The 17,631-nt window shown below is 45.5% G+C and overlaps 1 protein-coding gene across 5 annotated transcripts in view; it reads left to right on the forward strand.

Moving 5' to 3' along the window:
- The window catches only part of LOC120977635 (SLAIN motif-containing protein-like), a 45,937-nt gene extending 29,592 nt beyond the window's left edge, over positions 1–16,345 (forward strand). For 4 of the 5 annotated variants that reach the window (XM_040405649.1, XM_040405653.1, XM_040405651.1 and 1 more), the window contains 5 exons: positions 3,235–3,375; positions 6,053–6,370; positions 8,176–8,313; positions 11,442–11,742; positions 13,970–16,345. In XM_040405649.1, coding sequence (XP_040261583.1) covers positions 3,235–3,375; positions 6,053–6,370; positions 8,176–8,313; positions 11,442–11,742; positions 13,970–14,033 — 962 coding nt within the window. In that variant the 3' untranslated portion in view covers positions 14,034–16,345. The remainder of the gene's footprint in view (positions 1–3,234; positions 3,376–6,052; positions 6,371–8,175; positions 8,314–11,441; positions 11,743–13,969) is intronic. The other variant, XR_005773938.1, reaches the window with a different exon arrangement.
- Positions 16,346–17,631: the final 1,286 nt, after the last annotated feature.

Raw genomic sequence — 17,631 nt, forward strand, 5'->3', positions numbered from 1 at the left:
CCACGCGCATGGATGACGTGATCACATGGACACGTCATCCATGCGCATGGGGCACTCTGACGTCATTCTGGAGTGCCCCGGGAGCCGCACGGACTGTAAGTATACCGCTCCCCGCTCCTACTATGGCAACCAGGACTTTAATAGCGTCCTGGCTGTCATAGTAACACTGAACGCATTTTGAAGACGGATCCTTCTTCAAATGCTTTCAGTTCACTTGTGTTTTTCCGGATCCGGCGGGCACCTCCGGCAAATGGAGTACACGCCGGATCCGGACAACGCAAGTGTGAAAGAGCCCCCTGGCGTCCAGTGTGAAAAGTGCAGGATTATATTCTTTATTTAAAGAGGACCTTTCACTTGAAAAAACAATGTGAACTAAGTATGCTGCCATATAGACCGGCGCCCGGGGATCTCACGGCACTTACTATTATCCCCGGGCGCCGCTCCGTTCTCCCGTTATGCCCTCCGGTACCTTTACTCACTAAGTTATAGTAGGCGGTGTCTGCCCTTGTCCTGTGGGCGTCTCCTTCTCCTAAGCTGCAGTGCTGGCCAATCGCAGCGCACAGCTCACAGCCTGGGAGTTTTTTTTCTCCCAGGCTGTGAGCTGTGCGCTGCGATTGGCCAGCGCTGCAGCCTAGGAGAAGGAGACGCCCACAGGACAAGGGAAGACCCGCCTACTATAACTTAAGGAGCAAAGGTACCGGAGGGCATAACGGGAGAACGGAGCGGCGCCCGGGGATAATAGTAAGTGCAGTGAGATCCCCGGGCGCCGCTCTACATGGCAGCATACTTAGTTCACATAGTTTTTACAAGTAAAACGTCCTCTTTAATATTTTTTTTTTAAATAGTGAAATGGAAAATAAATAAATATCCAAATAATTTAAAAAAAAATGTTTTAGGCTACTTTCGCGTTTGGTGCGGATCCGTCATGGATCTGCACAAACTCTTCCGTTCAGATAATACAACCGCATGCATCCGTTCAGAACGGATCCGTTTGTATTATCTGTAACATAGCCAAAACGGATCCGTCTTGAACACCATTGAAAGTCAATGGAGGACGGGTCCGTTTTCTGTTGTCGGTGAAAACTGATCCGTCCCTATTGACTTACATTGTGTGTCAGGATCCGTTTACCTCTGCATTGTCAGATGGACACCAAAACGCTGCAAGCAGCGTTCTGGTGTCCGCCTCCAGAGCAGAACGGAGGCAAACTGGGGCATTGTGAACGGATTCTTATCCATTCAGAATGCATTAGGGCAAAACTGATCCGTTTTGGACCGCTTGTGAGAACCCTGAACGGATCTCACAAACTGAAACCAAAACGTCAGTGTGAAAGTAGCCTAACCTAAAACACATCTTAAACAATAGGTCATTGTCTGATGACACATTCCCTTTAATCCTGCCAGATGAGCCCTTTAATCTGAAGCAAGGGGAGGACGTGAGAGTGGGAGGGACATGTTAATGCATCATGTCGGGGCTTCCAGATGTCTTTTACTGTGTTGACTCTTGGCTAGTTTATGGTGTGAGCTTGTGTTTGTCTTTCAGTCCTGTTGTATGAGGTTTCGGCATTATTGCACTGCTAACATCCGATGACTTTCTTCTTTTTCCCACAAGTAGCTTTAGGGTGGTTTCGCACGATGTCTGATTCCCCTGCGCAGCTGGAGGATGCGCCAAATTTACGCAAAGGCCTCCTATAGATTTGGCTCATCATCTCGTCTGCAGTGTGACACACTAAGGCTCCATTCACACGTCCGCAAATGGGTCCGCATCCGTTCCGCAATTTTGCGGAAGGGGTGCGGACCTATTCATTTTCTATGGGGACGGAATGGATGCGGACAGCACACAGTGTGCTGTCAGCATCCGCATTTGCGGAGCACGGCCCCAATCTTCATGTCCGCAGCTCCGCAAAAGATAGAACATGTTCTTTCTATAGGGGTGCCGGGCGGGTGTGTTGCGGATCCGCAATTTGCGGGTTCGCAACACACCACGGACGTGTGAATGGAGCCTTAATCCTACATCGGCCTCCTAACTGCTGTAGATTTTTCTTTATTCGTGACAGTTTTCTGGAGGGAGTGAATAAAGATAAATGTGCTGGGTCTGCTGGCATACCCCCTCCTGTCCTCGCCACTTCAAGAAAGGGGGAGAGTTACAAATTGCGCTTCAAATATGGGGTGCCAAATTTGCCATTATTTTACTATTGTGGCCTAAATGGCATAATAAATGCCCACCTGTGGTTTTTTTTTTTTTTTTATATTTGTAGTATTCTCAGAGTGGGAAAAAAATTGCATGACAAAATAAAAAAAAATAAAGAATTCCCTGGCACTTTTGATGGAATTGAGGTCCTGTGGACATGCCATAAATGTTTATAGGGGTTTTAGAGGAATATTAACCCTTAGCCTTCTGAAAGATTCATATTTAAGCTACTTTCACACTCTCGTTTTGGGCGGATCCGTCATGGATCTGCAAAAATGGATCTGTTACAATAATTCAACCGCATGCATCCGTCATGAATGGATCCGTTTGTAACATGGCCAAGACAGAACCGTCATGAACTCCTTTTAAAGTCAATGGGAGACGGATCAGTTTTCTATTGTCAGAGAAAACTGATCCGTCCCCATTGGCTTACATTGTGTGTCAAGATGGATCCGTTTGGCTCAGTTTTGTCATGCGGACAGCAAAACGCTGCAGGCAGAGTTGTGGTGTCCGTCTCCAAAGCGGAATGGAGACTGAACTGATGCATTCTGAGCGGATCCTTTTCCTTTCAGAATGCATTAGGGCAAAACTGATCCGTTTTGGACCGCGTGTAAGAGCCCTGAACGGATCTCACAAACGGAAAGCCAAAATGCCAGTGTGAAAGTAGCCTAACCTGCTGCGCTCCGGTCTTGTGTGCGGTCTCCCCTGGCTTGTTTTCTTCCGTTTTGGCTTCAGGGATGACGTGTCCCCCAGTGACAGGCCAGTGAACGGGAGCCAGCTTGCAGGATCGGAGGAGCAGGTAAATAGGAATATCTCAGTAGACAATGCAGACCCCCTTAACAGTTAATATTCCCATGGACCCCTTTAAGGTTGGCATGATTGAGACTTCAGATGCTGAGGGCCTTCCTTCCTATGGATGGTTATGTGACCACCTCTTCAGTCCTGGTCTCCTTTGGTGACTCCCCGTCTTTCGGCACTACTGTCTGATTTTGCTTTGTGTAGATGTAGTTCTGAGGATCTAACAGGCCGCTTTCTCTTTCTGGCAGGCTACACGAGCGTTCCTTCTGCCCTCAGCTCCCAGTCCTCCGTGGACAGTGAATTAAGCACCTCTGACGACTCCATATCTATGGGATACAAGCTCCAGGATCTGACCGATGTTCAGGTCATGGCCAGACTTCAGGAGGAAAGTAAGACCCGTAGTAGTGTGTTTATCTACCATTGGATACCCAGCTCTCGTCCTGGTGCTGGGGTGGGTCACACAGTATCGCACTCTATTCTCTAATCTGTGTGACATAAGTATTCCGATCACCAATCTTTCTTGTCTTGCAGAAGTTAATCCCAAATAATAGGGCTCATTGCGGTGGTGGGACCTATAGGATGTTTTACGGGTTTTTGCTGTACGTTGGGAGTCAGCATTGTGGGATATTTTTTCGACCATCAGTTCCCTGTAGAACTTTTTTTTAAAAAAATTTTTATTTATACATTTTGCTGCATTTTACATGTAGCTACTTGTCTGCATTCACACTGCGTTATTGCAGGTACATATCTGGAGCGGGCCAACAAGGACCCACATGGCCTCTGTCAGGTGGGAGGTAAATGCGGGCTTACGGGTATATTTGACGTATGCTCCCGGTGTATTCTGCGAACAGACGCTGCAGACAGTGTGACTGATTTCACACTATGGGCCACACTTGTTTGAATACGGCGCTTCTGTGGCCTGAAAGTCGCAAACTGCGTAAATTTTTTGTGTAAGTGCCGTTTTTCCACCGTTCTCGCCACTTTCCTGAAAAGGGGATGAGGTGTGTGTGGTCATGCTACATTTATCATCTACGCCAGAAGAACAACACTGAAATCTACACCAGTCAGGGCCTGGTGTATATTCCAGTTCGGGTGCATGGACTGGCGAATGCTGCACCTAATTGACACGTGATAAATCTGCCCCATAGTGTTTTTTTTTTTTTTTTTTCTGTTTTTAAAATGCAAATGCTAGTAAAATGTGTGACTGAAAATGGCCCAAAAACACTTGTAACAACACATGGCAATTTTTTTATTTTATTTTGTTCAAGAAGACAAAAAAAAGGACCCCAAAAAAAGTGTGGAAGCACGCTTGAAGGATTGTACCATCAGGACACCCCTCAATTAGCCAGAATGGAGAGAGTTGCTCTGAAATACCATGTAATACATCCAGTAGTTGCCCCTTCATTGGAATAAACGGTTGTCTACATTTTCCCTGCAGTTTCCCTTATTGATGAGGGTTTCAGCTGCTGAACATGCGACAGTCGAACTGGGCATCGGCAGAACTGCACCAGGAAAGGCTTAAAGGGGATTGTCCGGGTGAATAGTGGCGCATCAGAACTTTTTACGCTTCGATGCTCCCCATTGCCCTCTGCTGAATCGTGCAGAGCAAGGGAATTTTATTGAGATCCGGTGATGTACCAGGCTCTCCACGGATAAGCTAGCCGGAGGCGTCTGCCTAGCAGTGAGCCCGGTGATGTCACTGGCACTAATGGGCAGGCTTTAGCGCAGGGCAAAGGGGCAGCATCGCAGCGTAAAAAGCTCCTATGCTCCACTCATTCATGGTGAATGAGTGCAGGTCAGGTTGAGTCCGGGTTCAGATCCGAACCCGGACAGCCCCTTTTAATACTGGTGAGATGACCAACTATTGTTAACATTTTTATTTATTTTTTCTTATTTTTTACAATGTTTACAGAAAAAATAAATATGAGTCTCATTGCATATCTGGTCGAGAGAAGTAATGAATATATCTGCATTAACCATACGAAGGCGCCTATAAGAAAACCCGATGGGGATGAAATGATAAACAGAATAACATAAGAAATAAGCGGTGACAAATAATAAGACCTGGTTGATAAAAAAAAATGGCTGGACAACATTTCACATGCAAACAATAGAATTGAGAAATGGGGATCATTCTATATTAAAGTGGTACAATACCTACTATAAATGGAAGCTCTTTGCGCACATTTTTGTTCAAACGTGCGTCGGGCCCATCTACCAGGCGTCAAGGTGGCTTCTGCGGACGGGTCCCTAACACTAATGTACCGCCTCTCTTGGACTTGCCAAAGCCTACATTTTCAGGGCAGTGTAGGAACCAGCTACATTTGTACTCTGCTCAGAAGCCCCAGGCAGATGGGCGTTGCTCAGTGTAAAAGAGGAGCTACCCTCAATATATACTACAAGAAAATCTAGACTAGGACATCCATATACATAGTCACAGGTGCATATCCATCAAGCAAACATGGTCGATTAAAAAAAAATGGCTGCACAACTTTACACATACAAACAATAGAGCGGAGAAATGGGGATCATTCTAAATTAAAGTGGTATTATACCTACTATAAATGGGAAAAATGGCTTCCGCAGACGGGTCCCTAACACTAATGTACCGCCTCTCTTGGACTTACCTAAGCCTACATTTTCAGGGCAGTGTAGGAACCAGCTACATTTGTACTTTGCCCAGAAGCCCCAGGCAGATGGGCGTTGCTCAGTCTAAATAAAGGCGCTACCCTCAATATATACTACATGAAAATCTAGACTAGCACATTCATAAACATGGGTGCATATCCATCAAGCAAACATGGTTGATAAAAAAAAATGGCTGCACAACATTTCACATGCAAACAATAGAATTTGAGAAATGGGGATCATTCTAGATTAGTTTGCATGTGAAATGTTGTGCAGCCATATTTTTTATCAACCATGTTTGCTTGATGGATATGCACCTGTGATTATGAATGTGCTAGTCTAGATTTTCTTGTAAAATATCTTCTATCTATAGGGAAAATATTGTGGCTTTTCTGTTCATGTTGATGTGCAGATTTCAGCGTCTGAACTCCTTTGCAGGTCTCCGGCAGGACTATGCTTCCAGCTCTGCCTCGGTTTCCCGACGCAGTTCTAGTGCCTCCCTCAACTCTTTCAGAAGAGGGACCTTCAGCGACCAGGAGTTTGACACCTACAGCCTGGAGGACGACGAGGACTGTGACTGTTCTCTGTCCTATCGAAGTGCTAACCGCTATTCACCGTCCCCTCTCAGTTCTCCCCGGTGCCAGTCACCTTCCGCCACAGGGGAAAGCAGCAAATCCTCCATTTCCCGCCTTCGTCCACCCCGCAGATCTATGCAGAATCAAGCGCAAGACCGGATGAAATACCCAGGTTTTGAAGGTAGGTTGTGCCAGTTGGGCTATGTCGTCTTTCTTACGATATACATGTGGGCTGTCACTGACCTTGTTACGGGCAGTCGGGTATTCCTTAAAGGGGTTGTCTCATTTAAATGGCCTTTATCATGTGGAGAAAGTGAATACAAGGCACTTACTAATGTATTGTGATTGTCCATATTGCCTCCTTTGCTGGCTGGATTCATTTTTCCATCACATTATACACTGCTCGTGTCCATGGTTCTGACCACCATGTAATCCAGCAGCGGTGGTCGTGTTTGCACACTATAGGGAAAATTGCCGACCTCTCTGGTGGCCGGGAGCGCACATAGACGCGCATGTGCAACAGCTATCCCCCCGCTGTGCTGCAATGATGGCTGAAACTCCTGGATAAGAGCAGTGTATAATGTGATGGAAAAATGAATCCAGACAGCAAAGGAGGCAATATGGACAATCACAATACATTAGTAAGTGCCTTGTATTAACTTTTTTTTTTCTACATAATCAATGCCATTTTCTGGAGTGAGACAACCCAATTTTAAAGGGGACTTGTAACTTCTCCTGCATGTCTGTGTTTAGCAACTACTTGTGTTCCTCATGTAATGCCAATTCTGAAGCATCTTGTCTATTGATTCTGCTGTGCTATTCCTCTATTATTCCTTCTACAAGTTTATGGATGAATTACCAGCAGTCTGCAATAAAGTTCCATCTAGCTGTTACTAGTCGGGGATATTCCTTACACTACTAATTGGATAGTGTCAGAGTTTGTAAGGACACATCCCCTTTATTGCAGACTGCTGGTAATTTGTTCAGAAGCTTCTAGAAGGAATAATAGAGAAATTGCACAGTATAGGGTCATAACAATAGATGTTCCAGATTTGTTATTGCATGGGGGAATACAAGTAGTTACTAAAACAGACATGTCAGGAGAGGGGGCAGCTCCTCTTTAAGATTTTTTGGAGATTAAATATGAGGACTTGTAGCCTCTCCTGACATGTCTGTTATAGTAAATACTTTTATTCCCCACAAAATGACAATTCATTTCTTATAACTCCGCATTGTGCTGTTCTTCTATTACTCGTACTAGAAATTTGAAAATTATAAGTAAGTTGATATGTGGGTGTCCAGACAGTGCCAGACTGTGTAGGGACACACCACTGTAACAAGGGGGGCGTTAACAACCAAGTTCTCAGTTTATACACCTACTGTATAGTTAGGAGGAATAACAGAGGAACCGCAAAATGCAGAGTTGTGAGAAAAGCTGCTCCACAACTGTTTTGTGGGGAATGCGAGTGTTTCATGAAACAGACATGCTTTGTTCCACAGAAGGAATCGTCTCCTATCAGATCATTCATGAGGGAAGTCTGAGCGGGTTGTCTCATTTATCTTGGCCACATTAATATTTATAGTGGGATTATTCTGTGTGGTTTTAAACAAAGACAACTGGTTTCTTTCCTCTTTGATGCTTTCTGATGTGATCACACCCCCCCAGCCAGACCAATGCTCACTATTATGATCCTGCGCCCTTTTGAGAAAATGTACTCGACTAGAGGCAGAAAGATGTTCTGATCCAGACATGCTCGACCTGCGGCCCTCCAGCTGTTGCAAAACTACAACTCCCATCATTCCCGCACAGCCTACAGCGATCAGCCTACAGCAGGGCATGGGGGGAATTTTAGTTTTATAACCGCTGGGAGGCCGCAGGTTGAGCATCCCTATTCTGATCTAACAGCAGATATTTCCTTTGGCTTGAAAAGGCTCTGCATACCCGGATCCCATATTGTTATCTATCCACCGTATCTTTTATTCTAGATGACCTGAGACACAGCATGCCCAACCTTGCAAAAACGAGTCTACGCTCCTTGGAAGCTGTGAGAAGCAGCCGCAGTTTGGAGTCTGATCTCCAGGGGCCAAGTGGCCGGTTAACCAGGATTCAGCCGCCCGCAGGCAGTATGTACTGTGAAAGTAATAATCATTCTTTTAAATCACTGGAGGCATTGAGCTGAGCAGTTAGGGCCCTATTACACCGCAGACAGGAAACCGTTCCGTCCATCACCTGCTCACTGGAGGAGAAGACGGGAGACTGCGGCTATTACATGCAGCGATCTCCTCAATATAGGGATGAGCGATGCTAATGCCATCGCTCGTTCCTATACGTATCATTGTTTGCCGGCAGCAGAGCGCCTATTACACGGCTCGATCTGCCGCCGGCAAACCAGGATCTTTTAAAATGTTCAGCGGCAGTATTACTCTGCCAGATGATCGCTAACGAGTGTTCACACGCACACTCGTTAGTGATCATTTTAACAATAATTTCCCTGTGTAGTAGGGCCTTTACGTGCTTTTGAAAAAAATAAAATAATGCATAAATAAAAAAAATAACCTGCCTGTTTTTGGAATTCTTTTAGTTCCCAGAAACATAAGGTATCCCTAAATGTGACAGCTGAAGAGCACATATGATTGATAAGAGGTGGTGAAAAGCCTACTGTAGAGCCCACCTGTGGTCGCTGGAGGCTGTCCATGGGGAGAGCTTTCTCCCTGATGTCACTTGCAGCTTCTGGCCTTTAGGGTCCATTCACACGTCTGTAGTGTATTGCGGAACGGGTGCGGACACATTCTACGGACTTCTGAATGGAGCCTTAATATGATCTAAGGTCCAGCCCCAGTATGCTAGCTGCAGTAGGTGTATTACATATGTATTTGGCAGTGAAATGGGTGAGGGAGTAGTCTAGCTTTTCCATGACTTTACATCTATCAGTTAGTACTGCATTGGAAAGTGAAAGTTGGAATCTAGCTGTTATGGGCTGATTAGGTTGATTCTGCATTCATAGGTTTGTAGAAGTTAGGATTAAGGTATTTTTCTCAACTCTGTTCATGTTATAACATTTTTGCTGTGAAGAAGAGGCATGTGATCTCTGCTGAGTCAAATTCAGTTTTGAGAACTGCAAAAGTAAACCAGGCATCTGTGATACTATCTTGTAGGCAGAGAAACCGCCCAATATTCTTACAAAAACCTCCGGAAGAGCATGACATTGTGAATGGATTAATGGAATTTATTTACCCAAAAAAATTACACACATAGAAACATAGAATGTGTCGGCAGATAAGAACCATTTGGCCCATCTAGTCTGCCCAATATACTGAGTACTATGGATAGCCCCTGGCCCTATCTTATATGAAGGATGGCCTTATGCCTATCCCATGCATGCTTAAACTCCTTCACTGTATTTGCAGCTACCACTTCTGCAGGAAGGCTATTCCATGCATCCACTACTCTCTCAGTAAAGTAATACTTCCTGATATTACTTTTAAACCTTTGCCCCTCTAATTTAAAACTCTGTCCTCTTGTAGCAGTTTTTCTTCTTTTAAATATTCTCTCCTCTTTTACCTTGTTGATTCCCTTTATGTATTTAGCAGTTTCTATCATATCCCCTCTGTCTCGTCTTTCTTCCAAGCTATACATGTTAAGGTCCTTTAATCTTTCCTGGTAAGTTTTATCCTGCAATCCATGTACCAGTTTAGTAGCTCTTCTCTGAACTCTCTCCAAAGTATCAATATCCTTCTGGAGATCTGGTCTCCAGTACTGAGCACAATACTCCAAATGAGGTCTCACTAGTGCTCTGTAGAGCGGCATGAGCACCTCCCACTTTCTACTAGTAATGCCTCTCCCTATACACCCAAGCATTCTGCTAGCATTTCCTGCTGCTCTATGACATTGTCTGCCTACCTTTAAGTCTTCTGAAATAATGACCCCTAAATCTCTTTCCTCAGATACTGAGGTTAGGACTGTATCATTGATTTTATATTCTGCTCTTGGGTTTTTACGCCCCAGGTGCATTATCTTGCACTTCTCAACATTTAAATTTTAGTTGCCAGATTTTTGACCATTCCTCTAGTTTTCCTAAATCCTTTTCCATTTGGTGTCCTCCAGGAACATCAACCCTGTTACAAATCTTTGTGTCATCAGCAAAAAGACACACCTTACCATAGCAATTTCGCTGATAAAGATATTAAACAATATGGGTCCCAGAACAGATCCCTGAGGTACCCCACTGGTAACAAGACCTTGGTCTGAATATACTCCATTGACTACAACCCTCTGTCTGTCCCTCAGCCACTGCCTAATCCATTCAACAATATGGGAGTCCACATACAGCCTTATTCTACATAATTAAAAAAATAATCTTTATTTCATGATGGAATAACCTTTGGATGGTAATATATTTTCCTCCAAAAAGCATTTTATTTAAAAAAATCAGATTTAAATCAAAAAAATATTTTTTTAATTAAAATCATAGATTTTTATCCACCCTGGTTACGAAATACAGGTGGATAATTGTAGAGGTTAAAGGAAACCTTTCGGAAAGTTTTTGTCCCCAAACTGCCACCTTTGCCAAAACGTTCTACAGATTTTCTTGAGGTACCTCTTTGGGCAACTATTATAATAAACAAGAACTATACAGCCTGTGCCATGTGCTAATTAACTGTTTAAAGTCAAGGAGGTGGCAATGCTGCCGAGAGAAGTCAGGATGTCCCTGCTGTTATCCCTCCCAGGATAGGGAACGTCCTCACAAGGCCGTCTGAAATCTTGCCCGTGCACCATTCTGGTCTAACTTCGGCACATGCGTAGGCTACTTTCACATCAGCAGGTTTCCTTTCTGGTATTGAGATCCGTCATAGAATCTCAATACCAGAGGAAAATGCTTCAGTTTTCTCCGCATTCATTGTCAATGGGGACGGAACAGAGTGCACCAGAATGTGTTCCGTATGGTTGCATTCCCATGCCGGTCAGAAGAACGCTGCGAGCGGCGTTTCTGAGTGCGTCATGGAATGCAGAGCAGAACTGGTCCGGCATGAAACCCAATAAAATATGGTGCCTGATCCGTTTTCTCGTCATGGCTATTTTAGAGCGAATTCAACCGGATCCGTTCATAATGGATGCAGCCGGTTGTGTTATCTTAACGGAAGCGCTTTTGCTGATCCATGATGATCGTAGCCTTGGTGAAGCAGGGTGTACTTATCCTGCCTCTACCCGAGCCCTGCTGATCTCACTCTTCATATGGCTTTTGTTCTTGCAGATACCCCTCCGAGTAAGCTGCGCTACAGTTCCAGCTCCAGCCATCCAGCAGGTGCCCGCCCGCCCGTCAAAGCAAGTTTAAGCACAAGCTCCCTCATGAACTCAAGGCAGCCAGTAAAATCATCCGGTTACAATGGGTCAAGTGGTGTCCGTAAGATGTCTTCACCTGGTTTAGCTCCGGTGGTTCCTGGGGTTTCAAGAACCAGTAATCTTTCTCCATCTGTGAAACACTCGGGTGTCAAATCTCAGTTGTCTTCAGGAAACTCCACTCCTAAAAGCAAGATGGTGCAGCCTTCCAAGAGGTGAGATTTGTACTGGGTGGCGGGATGTTAGGAATACAGCTTTCTCAGGCCACCGAGCCGCCGCCGCAGACTGACGACACACAAGCAGTTCAGATCTTGGTGTGAGTGTGTATCCAAGTGATCGAACATATTAATAGAACCATGTATGTGAAGCTTATCCAGGGAGATAGTGGGGTCCTGGGCTTCATAGCACCACCGTTCATACCTAGTCAGTATTGGGCACTGTCCACACCTGCATTCATGGTTTCCATTATGAATGAAAACCACAGAGCAGTCGTGGATGTAGCAGCGATTACTGATCCCCTTGACTTTTATATCGGGGTCCCTTGGGCTCTACCTGGTTGTCGTTTTGAATGGAAAAATAGCGCTGCATGCAGTAATAGTCTTCCTGTTAGAAAAGGAATCTTCATTGCAGAACGTGGCTTAAAGGGAACCCGTCACCATGAAAATACAATATAATCTGCAGGCGGCATGTCAAAGAGCAGGAGGAGCTGATCAGATTGATATATTGGGGGGAGAGAGAAGGATAGTACTAGTGGCTCACCAACTGTCCGGATGAACAGGTGCACGCCCCTCAGCACCCCCCGTCCTGTGAGAAAGATTTAGGATGAATGTATGAATAGGTGGGGAACACTCTCTATCTGGCAACACATGGACACACCGGGTGGAATGGGTTAAGAATTATTTCATCGAAGTAAAACTAATATAAAGAAGTATGCAATAGATCAATAAACTCGACGGTTAAAAATGGTGTATAATGCAATTGCACTCAATGTATAAATGGATATGTGGCGTATAGTCCAAATGGCATCAGAGTAGTAGGTTCACATATGACATGTGGGTTGCGATGCCAACAGACATGTACGAGACCAAATGAAGGTGTGATCACCGTACACCTGTTGGAACAGATCCTGTGTCGCGGTAGCCAGTGCTGGTGCAGTGTCCCCCACCTATTCATACATTCATCCCAGATTGATATATTGTTATATGGTTAATGATTCAGGATAACTTGTAATTTACTCCTTTATATTCCTACTCCTTTTGGGTTCTGAAGTCCAGGAGGCGGTCCTATCAGTGATTGACAGCTATCTCTGTATACACAGTCATAGAGGGAAGGCTGTCAATCACTGATGGGACCGCCTGCTTGAGCCCAGAATGAGCAGGAATATAAATGAGTAAATTACAAGTTACACTGCTCCTCCTGCTCTATAACATGCTGCCTGCAGCTCAGACACCATGAGCCACGGGACAGGTTCCCTTTAAGATGATGATCACCCCGGTAACCTGTATGTCAGGGCTTGACAAATTTCCTTGGAATCTAGGAGCCAGCTAAAAAAGTTAGGATTGCGTCATAAAGCCCCCCAATAATGCATGCCAGTACATAGGGCCCCCCAGTAGATGCCCCCATAGTGCTCCTTCCACTCTTCTCCATAGTGCCCCTATAATGTGCTAGTATATAGTGCCCCCAATAATGTGCCAGTATATAGGGCCCCCATAGTGCTTTCCCTCTTCTCCATAGTGCCCGCCCCCCCTTCTTGCCACAGTGTACTATAAGTAATAAAAACAATAAACTCATATACTTACCTTATGCTGCGGTCAGTGATGCGATGCAGGCCTCTTCCGGCCTGTGTCCCGCACTGTACGGCTTAGGCGGTGCTATGACTTCATCGCGCCGCCTGCATCGGCTTTTGATAGGTTACAGGCCTAGTGCCTGTAGCCTATCAGGAACAGGCAAGGAAGACGCCTCTCCCCTGCTCCTCCACACCATTAATCTGTATCGCTGTCCTGAGGACGGCGATAAAGAGGACTATAGAGATGAGCGCTTCCACATCGGATGCGCTCATCTCCACTCCTGCCTCCGGACAGAAAGGGCCCCCCCTCCGGCGCTCTGTACCCATCGCCCGTGCACCTTTGAAAACTGGCTGACAAATACCCAAGTGCCAGGACTAAATTCCTGATCGTCATGGCGACCTGGCGCCTGGGATTTGTTGAGCCCTGCTGTATGTAGTACCAGTGTTCTCCAGTCTTGCGCTCTCCTTCTGTTGTGAAACTACAACTTCTCAAGCTGTTATGGCATGCTGAGGGTTGTAATTCTCCAACCACTGGAGACCGAAACACGGGTATTGGGCATAGACGTGATTGGTCACCCTTCCATGGCCGTCGCTGGTCTTATGTCTGATATAAAGTGAAATTGAATAACATAAACCGTGTCTTCTTTTTAATGCAGATCCCTTAATTCCTCAAGGACAAATCCTCCAGACGATGACTCGTGGAAAGAAGGATGCTATTAAATCACCCCAAAGATGAGGCTTTTTTTTTTTTTTTTTTTTTTCATTTCCTGTCCTGACAAGTCCAGCGGGCTGGACTTCAATATTTTAGAGGGGGGAATAAAAAGGAGACCCTTACCTGTTTGCCGGATATGAAGACCGATTTTGTCTTCACCGTAGTTTACGTTTTAGGTTTTCAGACTTTGCATAAAAAAAAGATTGGGCTGTTTCCGTGTTTGTTGCTTGTTGTAGCAGATGAATCCGTTTCACCCCAACACTGAGCCATTGGTTTTGGAAGGACAAAAATAAAAGCTAGACTTGTTGGACATTTTTGCACTATTGCTATTGAGGTTTCACCTATACAGGTTGAAGGCAGACATTTTGAAGAGGAAAAACTTTTTGGATTTTTTTACCTCCCAACCTTTGAGTTGATCTGTACAGTTGTGATCTACAACCTCCTGACTCTCCAGCTATTGTAAAACTATAAATCCCAGCATGCCCTGACAGCCTGTGGGGAGTTGTAGTAGTTTTGCAGCCTCTAGAGGGCCACAGCTGAGACTACTGCTGTACAGCGCTGCCATCACTATACTCCCCACAGAATACTCAGGCTTGAGATGAGCACTATGGTAGTGGGGTTGAATATGGCTCCCACCTAAGTCTGGCCATACACATTAGATATCTGTTGCAGAGGGCTATCTCTCCCGATCCTCCCATACATATGCATGCTCAGACAAGAATTAGCAGAGGGGAGAAAGCCGATGCTGGATCTGGCTTGAATCTGACATGCCCGATCTGGGAGGCCACCGTACACATTAAATAGTGTGTTGAAATCATTGTGTTTGATACACAACTAATGTGTATGGCTAGCTTAAAGGGGTTTTCCACCTATCGGGCTAGGCCCTCCCACATTGGCAGACCTGTGGAGGGAACCATACCTACCTGCTCCCCACTGCAGGGTTTTGGCATATTCAGTCCCCCTATGCCATGCTGTGGTCCCGCTTGTCAACATCTGGTTTGATGGGGGTCTCGTGTGCCACTGCAGTTAATTACTGGTCACGGCGCTGATGCGTCACGTGAACTATTGATGTAAAGCATGGGGGACACATCATCACTGCGGACAGTAATTGGCTGCAGTAGGACGCTTGACCTCTGTCACCCCAGGTATTCACACGTTAGACCAGAATGTGGAAGTGGGAGACCAAAGGAGCAGGAAGCAAGTAAGTATGCTTTCCTCCACAGGTCTGGTGACGGGGGTCTGGCTGAAAGGCCTCCGAAGGTGGACAACCCTGGGCTAATTGCATATCTGGACCAATGTACAGCACCCCCCAAATATCACTTTTGTGGGGGGAGTGTAGGTCCCATATTGAGCTTTTGGCCCGTGACTGACTTTGGTAGACATATGGGTTTGGGTCCTTGAAGGATGAGGCTGATAAATTTCCTGGGAATCTGTCATTTCCACCATGTTCATGCTCATTACTGGATTCAGCCTCCACCTTATTGAAGGAGTTGTGACAGGTTTAGAGATTATCACCTACCCGCAGGAAAGGAGGTCGTTGGGACCCCCACCGATGGTGAGAATGGAGGTCTTGTTCCATGGTTAAGCATGCGCCGTTCATTCTCTGTGGGGCCACTGGAAATAGCTGAGCGCTGTACTCGGCTATTTCCAGCAGTCCCATGCCTGAGCTGCAGCTCCATCATATCGGGGGAACAGGATTCCCATTCCCAGGATCAGTGAGGTCCCAGCAGTTGGATGCCAAGCGATCAGTTATCCCCTTTTCTATGGATAAAGGATAACTTCTAAACTTTGCAAAAGCCATTCAAAGCAGTTGTCCAGCCCCTCACCTGCAAGCCTCGACATTAATTAGAACACGCTTGATGCTTGCTGGGCATCAGACCTTTGAATTCCGACCTCGGCCACAAAATGTCAGCCTTCAACGTGTGAAGACATGGAGCACACTGTCAGTTTCTGAAGATCATGTTGGGAACAAATGTAACGTAGATGGTCTTAACATTTTATAGTTTTCTGTTATTTGCCATTCACAGAACATTTTTGTATTTTTTTTTTTTTTCTACTTAAAGCAGAGACTGTTTTTCATCTGCAAGTTTTTAAAGTCGTTGCAGTTTAATGTGTGAATATATGTATATACATAGGTCTATTCCCATATGAAGAAGTCACAGGAGCAGCAGTCCCTCGCCACAAGGACTGCAGCACTCAAAAATGACGACTGTGCACAATATTTGTGTGGTTGTATAAAGTGGATTTAGTTGCGTTGTGTAGAAGAGAATATGTTTTGTGGAACGTCACCTTTCGATTTCCTGCTTGACAACCTCTAAGTAAATGGAGAAATGTACATTGCGTTGTGTTCTTATTCTTGCCTGGCTGGTTACTGTGATACTATGTCCTCAAAGAAACACTCAATCTACGGATGAAGCAGAGCTGAAATGGTCATGGAACAGTCCTGAAAATGCTTGTAATTATTTGGAGTAAAGACTGCAGGGGAAACCTACTGGCATTAGCTTATGGAAGGCTAATGATTTATCACAGAATTCAGAAAGTTAGCTTAGGAAAAGAGGAGAGCTGATAACTGGAGAACAAGGCAATTTTTTTTATTTGCTTGCACTGTTGATTTTATGTGAACTCCTTTTCTTTGATCCTATTTACTGTAGATCATAGTAACATAGGTCAAACTCCTGTTCTCATGAATGTCTTCATGTAGAGTAGCTCCATTTTTCTAATACAACAAGGAGCAAAAATGTCAAGGAAGTGAGACAAGAAGCTTTAAAAAGTTGCATAAACTACACTACTCATAACAAGTGAACTTAATGTGACCTTCTCTAAGTATTTGAATTCACATGCCCAACTCTTCAGTGTTTCAGTACTTTCTTGTAGGATACATTTGGGGACACAGCACCATGGGTATATGCCCAGCTGACACTAGAAGGAAAAAGTGTTGGCTCCTCCTATCTGGGCTATACCCTCTGCACGTGCAGGAGAAAACCCGTTTTTCTAGTGTCCATAGGAGGCAGACATGACCTGCTTTTTTTCTGCAGGTCTTGCTATTTTGTTTTTCATATTGATAGTTTTTCTTCCTTCTGCAGGTTTTTCACCTGCTGCAGGTGGGTGCTCCATCGTGGGCTGCCTCTTTAGTTGCACCCCCTGCGGGCGCGCTACTTTGGTACCTCGCCAGTCACCCAGTCCCCATTACTGCCTCTGCAGTGGATTGCCAGCATTCCCATAAGTTCTGTGTTGTCTGCTAATGTGGTGCCTGAAGACGACAGAGGGCAAGTACTGTAACCCCCTCCCTCTCAGCTGGATCCCTTTCCACCTCCTGGCCAGGGCGTCTATTCTGTCCCTGGAGGACAATCAGCGGGGGCACTTTAAGGGACTGTTCATGCGGCAGTACGGGTGGCCGTAAAAACCTTAGTCCCCAGCTTATGCCGCTAATTGGCCTGATTTTTCTCGAGCCTGCTGGTCGGACCCATGGCTTTCCAGGGGCCTGGTTCTGTTCCCTGGGGTGTTCTCCCCCGCTGGGGTCGGTGACCTTTTTCCCATTTGGGGGTGCAGGCGCTCCCTTCCATTCTCCTGCGACGTCCGAAGCTGAGGCCCAGCCTTTTTTCTCTA

The sequence above is a fragment of the Bufo bufo genome, chromosome 8 (assembly GCF_905171765.1).
Source record: "Bufo bufo chromosome 8, aBufBuf1.1, whole genome shotgun sequence".
NCBI classification, from domain to species: Eukaryota; Metazoa; Chordata; class Amphibia; order Anura; family Bufonidae; genus Bufo; species Bufo bufo.